The following is an 8,573-nucleotide window of genomic DNA, read 5'->3' as shown; positions in this document are numbered from 1 at the left end:
AGGGACTCGAAGCCGCCGACGAGGACAGGGCATCACCACGACGAGTAACCGTGAGGTCAACGGTCAACCACCGCGCTTACAGGGATGCTCCCGGCTCGCCGTACTGTGTTCCTCGTCCGTCAACTGGACATGAATGCGGCCGTCCTCTGGTGTGTTACGTACAGTTAGCCTTCTTCTGTATATATACACATGAAGGCTCCTCTTCTCCGAAACAGCACAGCACACACAGCACAGCACAGCACAGCACTTGTCCGGCCATGGCTCCCCTCTACATAGTACTGCTGGTTGGGCTTATTTCCTTGTCTTCGCCCCACAATCCTTTCGGTTCCGCCGCGACGACGCCAAATGGTGACACTCTCGCTGCAGGCCAGGCGCTTGCCGTCGGTGACAAGCTCGTCTCAAGAAACGGCAAGTTCGCGCTCGGCTTTTTCCGCTTCCGGCAAAGCCTCGCCGCCATTGGTAAGTCCACCGACGAGAACACCACAATCTCCTCCCCCGGATGGTATCTTGGCATATGGTTCGATAAGATCCCGGTTTGCACCCCCGTGTGGATTGCTAACCGGGAGAGGCCAATCGCCGAATCCGAACTCAAGGCCACACGGCTCAAAATATCAACAGATGGCGACCTCGTTGTCGCCATCTTGCACAATCATACCAGGATCAAATCCATATTCTGGACCACTAATGGCACTATTGCCAATAGAACAAGAAGTAGCAGTGTCGTTCTCATGAACACCGGAAACCTTGCCGTCCTACCAAAAGCCCCATCGAATGGTGTACCATTGTGGCAGAGCTTTGACTACCCAGCAGATGTCGGGCTTCCTTCAGCAAAAATAGGCTGGGATAAGGTCATCCGCTTGAATAGGTTTGGCATCTCTAAGAAGAGCCTAATTGATCCAAGTTTTGGCTCATACTCAATTCATGTAGACACTGATGGGGCGTTGCGCCTTACAAGTCGCATATCCCCCTATGTAGTGTATTGGTCTTGGCCACCAGGAAAATTAGCACAACTTGTACAAGTACTCGATGGGTTGATGGACTCGGATCCACGGACCAAGGGTTTGCTTACACCTAGATATCAAGAAAATGACCAAGAGGTGTACTTCTCGTACAACAAAACGGATGAATCAGCTTCTGTATTCGTCGAAATAGGCATCTCCGGTCAGCTCAAGCTGAATGTTTGGTCGCGAGCCAAAGAATCTTGGGAAACTGTATACGCCCAGCCTTCTGATTTTTGCTCAGCATATGCTGTATGTGGACCTTTCACGGTCTGCAATGGCAATTCGGGCCCATTATTCTGTGACTGTATGGAGACCTTCTCTCGGAAATCGTCTCGAGATTGGGACCTTGGTGATCGAACAGGAGGGTGTGCTAGAAATACTCCCTTAGATTGCATAGGTAGCAACAAAAGCAAGACAAGTTCAACAGATGTGTTTCACCCCATATCTCGCGTTACGTTGCCCTATGACGAACAGAGAATAGAAGATGCTGCCACGCAAACTGATTGTGCAGAAGCTTGTCTCAATGACTGCTCCTGCACCGCTTATTCCTATGAGAATAGTAAATGCTCTGTCTGGCACGGGGAATTGCTCAATGTCAATCTGGACGATGGGATTGGTATTTCTTCTCAAGATGTTCTTTACCTTCGTCTTGCTGCAAGAGATTTTCAAAGTTTGAGGGAGAACAACAAAAGAATACCAAGAGTTATTATTGGTGCAAGCATTGTTAGTTTTGGGTTTCTAATGCTCATGGTGTTGTTGATGGTTTGGATTGGAAACAGATTCAAATGGTTCAGTGTGCCAATACATGGCATTCAAAATAGTGGTGGAATTGTGGCCTTTAGGTACACCGATTTAGGCCGCGCAACTAAAAATTTCTCAGAAATGCTAGGAAGTGGTGGTTTCGGTTCTGTATTCAAGGGAGTGTTAAGTCAAACAACTACAATTGCGGTCAAAAGGCTTGATGGTGCTCGCCAAGGAGAGAAGCAATTTAGAGCTGAGGTGAGCTCAATTGGGTTGATTCAACATATAAACCTAGTGAAATTGATTGGTTTCTGCTGCGAAGGTGATAAGAGGCTACTTGTTTATGAGCACATGCCAAATGGGTCTCTTGATGCCCATTTATTTAAGGGCGATGCTATCATCCTAAATTGGAGCACAAGGTATCAAATAGCCATAGGAGTTGCTAGAGGATTATGCTATTTGCATCAGAGTTGCCGTGAATGCATCATACATTGTGATATTAAGCCAGAAAACATACTTCTCGACGCGTCATTTGTTCCTAAAATTGCAGACTTTGGGATGGCAGCATTTGTAGGAAGGGAATTTAGCCGAGTTCTAACTACATTCAGAGGAACTGTAGGGTATCTTGCCCCAGAGTGGCTTAGCGGAGTTGCTATAACACCTAAAGTTGATGTTTATAGCTTTGGTATGGTACTATTGGAAATCATATCTGGAAAGAGGAACACACCAGAAGTGTGCAGTAAGAGCAGTTATGATGCTGCTTATTTTCCCGTGCAAGCCATCAGCAAGCTTCATGAGGGAGACCTGCAGAGTTTGGTGGATCCACAGTTACATGGTGACTTCGACTTGGAAGAGGCTGAAAGGGTTTGCAAAGTTGCATTTTGGTGCATCCAAGACAATGAATGTGATCGGCCGACAATGGGTGAAGTGGTCCGTGTTCTTGAGGGCCTTCAGGAGCTCAATATGCCCCCAATGCCAAGACTACTTGCAGCTATAACGGAACGCTCTGATTCAGTGTAATAATTCGTCAATACTTTGTGTTTGGTGTTTTCTTTTTCGTTTCAGCAATGTTTTTTTTTCCGGAAAGTGGTTTCAGCAAATTTGTAAGCTGTATTGTGGAGCTGAAGTAATAAAAGGGCAAGCTTGCAGTTTCTAATTAATTTTTTTGGTGCATGTGGTCTCCCATTTGCCTATTTACTTTGTTAATGACTGGCTGTAGCAAAATACGGCAAAGCTAGAAACATTATTGATGGGAGAGTCGACATATATCCTAAATTGAAGGAAAATTGTATGTATGCCATCACAGACTGCTTGCCTTAGAGATCCACTTCTTCACAGCGTATGTGTGCTGGCTGAGTTTTTCAGCTCTGATATCTAGGGCAGAGCTTCTGGGAGCTGTTTTTTTATAAAAAAAAATATAGATGTCAAAGTGACTCCAAGTTCTGTTCTTTGGATGAAGGTTTTGGGGGCTTTTCTTCTTGCTATCCCTGTACTTTCTTCTGAGCCTCACAGGAGGAGACTCTGTTTGTTATTTTGGGTGCTTTAAACATTCAGAATTAGAATTCTCTGCCCCAGAACATGGCATGAATGTGAAGCTGTACTCTTTCACGCATGTACCATGTGCAGCATCTCAGCTCCATGTATTGCGCGAGCCAGGAGGCATCAGCTGCACGCCTGCACCTGCAGCTTGGTGGGAAGCCTCGTGATTGAGCATGGCTGGCAGCCCTGCCTGGTCAATTAAGTTGAGGGAGACTAGAATTTTTTTTCTTTTGAAATAAAAGACTAGAATGTATAGGGCGGCTAAGCCCACGCCCCCCCCCCCCCTGTGGGACTCCCTTTGATCTGAAATTTGAGACAGCTTTAGGATTCTGCCCGGTCAAATTTGTATGGTTTTTTTCATCAATAAAAACGATAAAAAAATCATGTAGATTGGGAACATAAAGTCATTGTTGTTATATTCACCTTAAAAAATAGTTTCATAACATAAAATCCTTTTATTTGAAATGACATTTCCATAGAAACTGGTAACCAGAGCATAGCCTTTGTCGATCAGGTGATGCCTATTTTGGGGTTAAGGAATACCTCGTGGCCTGGTTGTACCAATTAGCTTGTACAACTGGCAGGCTGGTGGGCACTGGGCAGTGCTGATCTTCGCAACAAAAATAGGTAGTGCTGAAAATGCAGGCAGTTGGATCTGCAGGGTCGTTGCTGATTCTTCTGCATTAGCTGAACATGCATCATGCATGCAGCTGCAGTCAAAGGTTCATTACATTCGATGCATCCACTCTCTATATATCCTCTTCTACCTTCTCTGAATGGCAGCCCATCCATCCATCGTCAGTCACTTCTCCAGCTTTTCTCCGGCCATGTCACCCCTGTACATATTACTCGGAGGGCTTCTTCTCTTCTCTTCCTTGCACACTACAAGTTTCGCTGCAACTGCGAATGGTGATACTCTTGCAGCAGGTGAGGCCCTTGCCGCTGGTGACAAGCTCATATCAAGAAACGGCAAGTTTGCGCTCGGCTTCTTCCAGTTCCAGCAAAGCCCAGGCACCACCAGTAAGTCTCCCAACACCACCACCACCACCACCACTTCCTCCCCCGGCTGGTACCTTGGCATATGGTTCAATAAGATACCAGTTTTTACCACTGTCTGGATCGCTAATAGGGAGAAGCCCATCACTGACCATGACCTCAAGCAAGGACAGCTCAAAATTTCAAGAGATGGCAATCTTGTCATCATCTTTAACAATAATGCCAGTACTGAATCCATAATCTGGTCTACTACTGGCGTTGTTTTCAATAGCACAAACAATACCACTAGTGCCGTTCTCATGAATAATGGAAACCTTGCCCTCATACCGGAAACCTTATCTGATGAAGCACCGTTATGGCAGAGCTTTGACGACCCAACGGATGTTGGGCTTCCTGGCGCCAAGGTAGGCCGAAATAAGGTCACTGGTTTTAACCATAAGTTCATCTCAAAGAAGAGCATGATTGATCCAGGTCTTGGCTCATACTCTGTCGAAATAGACACCAACGGAGTGTTGCTCCTCAGAAGTCGCAAGCCCCCCTTTGTAGTGTACTGGTCTTGGCCATCTGGAAAATTAGGAGAACTTGTATCAGCACTGAGTGCACTGCTAGAAATGGATCCACGGACCAAAGGTTTACTTAAGCCCACGTATGTTGATAACGACAAAGAGGTGTACGTTGGATGAATCATCTTCTGTATTCGTTCCAGTAGACATTACTGGTCAACTTAAGCTGAAAGTTTGGTCGCAAGCCACAGAGTCTTGGCAGAACATATATGCCCAGCCTTCTGATTTCTGCACAACGTATGCCGTCTGTGGACCTTTCACGGTCTGCAATGGTAATTCGAGTCCATTCTGTAACTGTATGGAGAGCTTCTATCAAAAGTCGCCTCAGGATTGGCAGCTTGATGATCTAACAGAAGGGTGTGCCAGAAATACTCCTTTAGACTGCATTGCTAGCAACAAAAGCACAACAAGTTCCACAGATGTGTTCCACCCTATAGCTCATGTTACACTGCCCTATGGTCCCCGGAGATTAGAAGATGCCACCACACAAAGCAGTTGCGCAAAAGCGTGTCTCAACGACTGCTCCTGCACTGCTTATGCCTATAACAATAGTATATGCTCTGTGTGGCATGGAGAATTGCTTAATGTAAATCAGGATGATGGCAATGACATTGCTTCTCAAGATGTTGTTTACATTCGCCTTGCTGCAAGAGATTTGCAAAGTTTTGCAAAAAATAACAAAAGAATACCAAAAGTTCTTATTGTTGCTTGTATTGCTAGTTTGGGGTTCCTAATGCTCGTGCTGTTGTTGATTTGGAGGAGCAGATTCAAGTTGTGTGGTGTGCCATTACATGGCATTCAAGGTAGTGGTGGTGGAATTATAGCCTTTAGATACAATGATTTATGCCGTGCTACTAAAAATTTCTCCGAGAGGCTTGGGGGTGGTGGTTTTGGATCTGTATTCAAGGGAGTGTTAAGTGACTCAACTACTATAGCAGTGAAAAGGCTTGATGGTGCCCGACAAGGGGAGAAGCAATTCAGGGCTGAGGTGAGCTCAATCGGATTGATCCAGCATATCAACCTAGTTAAATTGATTGGTTTTTGTTGTGGAGGTGATAAGAGACTACTTGTGTATGAACACATGCTAAATGGGTCTCTTGATGGCCATCTATTTCAGAGCAATGCTCCCGTCCTTAGTTGGAGCACCAGGTATCAAATAGCCATAGGAGTTGCTAGAGGATTGCTCTATTTGCATAAGAGTTGCCGCGAATGCATCATACACTGTGATATTAAGCCAGAAAACATATTGTTGGACGCATCATTTGTTCCTAAAATTGCAGACTTCGGGATGGCAGCCTATGTAGGAAGGGATTACAGTCGAGTTCTAACTACATTCAGAGGCACTGCAGGGTATCTTGCCCCTGAGTGGCTTAGCGGTGTCGCTGTCACACCAAAAGTTGATGTCTATAGCTTTGGCATGGTACTGTTGGAAATCATATCAGGAAGGAGGAACTCACCAGAAGTACACAATAGTAACGGTTATCATGTTGCTTATTTCCCTGTGCAAGCCATTGACAAACTTCATGAGGGAGACCTGCAGAGTTTGATGGATCCACAGTTACAAGGTGATTTCAATCTGCAAGAGGCTGTAAGAGTTTGCAAAGTTGCATGTTGGTGCATCCAAGATAGTGAGTTTGATCGGCCGGAAATGGTTGAAGTGGTTCGGGCTCTTGAGGGTCTCCAGGAGTTTGAGATACCCCCAATGCCAAGACTACTTGCAGCAATAACGCAAGGCTCTGGTGCAGCTTCATTTTAATAATTCATAAGTACTTTGTAATTGATGTAAAAAAATTGTTTCAGCAAATTTGAAAGATGTAATGTGGAGCTGGCAAACTTGCCATTGCTATTTGTTTTATGGTGCCTGTGATCTCCCTTTACCTACTGATTTTCTTATGATTGATCAAAATGCAGCAAACCTCGAAATATGTTTATGCTTTATGGAATGGTGAGTCGACATGTAACCTTAAATTGAAGGAGAATTTGATGTCTGCCACTACTTACTGCTCGGCTGAAAGATGTCACTTCTTTGCAGGCATGTGTGCGGCCGAGTTGTTCTACTCTGTTATCTAGAGCAGAGTTTCCTGGAGCAGGTTTTTTATTTAGATGTCAAAGGGTGTGATTGGTTTCATGGCCAGCCCCTAGCTTGGCCGACCCCAGAATCATGCCACAGCAAACCTGTCTCCACCAATGCAATTGCTTCGTGTTTGGTTCCTGGCTTTTTGCTTAGCATTCAGGTTGGTGCTGAGCACTTGCTGTCCAATGAAATTCAGAGCTGTGGATTTTGAAGAACATCTATATCTGAAGATACAATGGTACATCTGAAGAATCCCTCTCCCATTCTCTTTCAGTGAAATGTGCAATTGATCAGGTATTCAGGTGCGATGTGATCTTCCAAGTCAATTCATCTTCAGACCTCACAGTCACAGCTGAAGATACAACTACGCAGAGCTGGAAAATATGCAGTTGATCAGATGTGATCTTCCAAGGTGAAGATTGTAAATTGTGCCGCTATGTAACTGAAACAGTGTAGTGAGTACCAGTTGGTTTCAATTTGTCAGTACGATCCATCCTGAAGGGGGAAGGGTTCTTGCTCCGGCCAAAGGCTAGCCGTGGCCGCTGCCTGCCGCTCCGGGACACATAGTAGAGGTCACCGCGATGACGTCCGGCACCACCGCCAATGGAAGACGACGCCATCCCATTGCCTTCCGCCGTCAGTCGCCGGTCGCCGCCGCAACAGGTTCCCTTTCTTTCGCGTTTCAGTTGGGGGCTTGCTGGGACCTAGGCCCATTCAGGGGGGCCTGGCTGGCTGCTACTGGGCTGCGAAATTCCATAGCGCATCTCCATCCCCGCGCGCGCGCAGCCGAGTGCCCCGTGCACCGATTCTTGGTACGCCGAGCCCATTACTCAAGGTACACCTGAATGGGCAGTATGTAAAAAATCAAAAAATAGAAAAAAAATAAAAAATAGAGATAGTAAAAAATGGGCAGTCTGTTCGAGAGATTCTCTAGAAACCCCACTCCCACAACGCGGATCGGCGCAGGGTTTCCTCCATTTCCTTCCACCGGAAGCTTCTCTCCTCCCTCCCCACCACGAGACGAGCCCAGGCGATCAGGCGAGCGGAGTCATGGCGGCGCCCTTCATCTACTGCCGCTCCTCCATCGAAGGCAACAGTACGGTGTCGACGCTCCCTTCCCCTTCCCCTTCCATTTCTTCTACTGATCTCGAGAGGGGCGCGATTTCTGATGGCGATCTCTCATTCTCGCGCGCTCTGTGTGTATGTGTGTTGCAGCCGAAGACGCTCTCCTCAAGGCTGCCTTCGACGGAGACCTCGCCCGCGTCAAAAGGTAATCACCAGCCAGCCATACTCTCTCCTCTTCACCGCTTCGATCCATTGATCCAGTGTGAACTGTGAAGTTTGCTTGCCCTTGCGTGCTCCTCTGCACCCCTGCGGAATCGAATTACGCGGTCCATTTCAATTTGGTGTTGGGCTGTTTCGGCTACCTCCCTGAAGGACCGAAGGGGCGACCAGAGGGGGGGTGAATGGGAGCCTATAAAAAATTCTCAACGAAAACAAGGCCTATGTCCCAAACGCAACCCCAAAGCACACGGTGCGTTCAATCGTCAAGATGACGCAAGTCAACTCGTGACTAGCTCACCCTAGGAACGATAAGAGACGCACAAATTACAGCGGAAATATAGCATGAATTGATTCTATCAAATTTGCACGGATGAG

The 8,573-nt window shown here is 46.5% G+C and overlaps 2 protein-coding genes across 2 annotated transcripts; both read left to right on the top strand.

Moving 5' to 3' along the window:
* The first annotated feature begins 200 nt into the window (after nucleotides 1-200).
* LOC117847480 (G-type lectin S-receptor-like serine/threonine-protein kinase At2g19130) lies at nucleotides 201-2,902 on the top strand. The gene has a single exon (XM_034728694.2). The coding sequence runs from the start codon at nucleotides 258-260 to the stop codon at nucleotides 2,760-2,762; it is 2,505 nt and encodes an 834-aa protein (XP_034584585.1). The 5' UTR covers nucleotides 201-257; the 3' UTR covers nucleotides 2,763-2,902.
* Nucleotides 2,903-4,057: 1,155 nt separating this feature from the next.
* On the top strand, nucleotides 4,058-4,960 carry LOC117847482 (G-type lectin S-receptor-like serine/threonine-protein kinase At4g27290). The gene has a single exon (XM_034728696.2). The coding sequence runs from the start codon at nucleotides 4,058-4,060 to the stop codon at nucleotides 4,958-4,960; it is 903 nt and encodes a 300-aa protein (XP_034584587.1).
* Nucleotides 4,961-8,573: the final 3,613 nt, after the last annotated feature.

Source organism: Setaria viridis, chromosome 3 (genome assembly GCF_005286985.2).
Source record: "Setaria viridis chromosome 3, Setaria_viridis_v4.0, whole genome shotgun sequence".
NCBI classification, from domain to species: Eukaryota; Viridiplantae; Streptophyta; class Magnoliopsida; order Poales; family Poaceae; genus Setaria; species Setaria viridis.
The sequence above is the reverse complement of the archived record's forward strand: the minus strand, read 5'-3'. Positions and strand labels throughout refer to the sequence as shown.

Coding starts and splice junctions, on each gene's coding strand:
- LOC117847480 (XM_034728694.2), top strand. CDS start 258: ATGGCTCCCCTCTACATAGTACTGCTGGTTGGGCTTATTTCCTTGTCT.
- LOC117847482 (XM_034728696.2), top strand. CDS start 4,058: ATGGCAGCCCATCCATCCATCGTCAGTCACTTCTCCAGCTTTTCTCCG.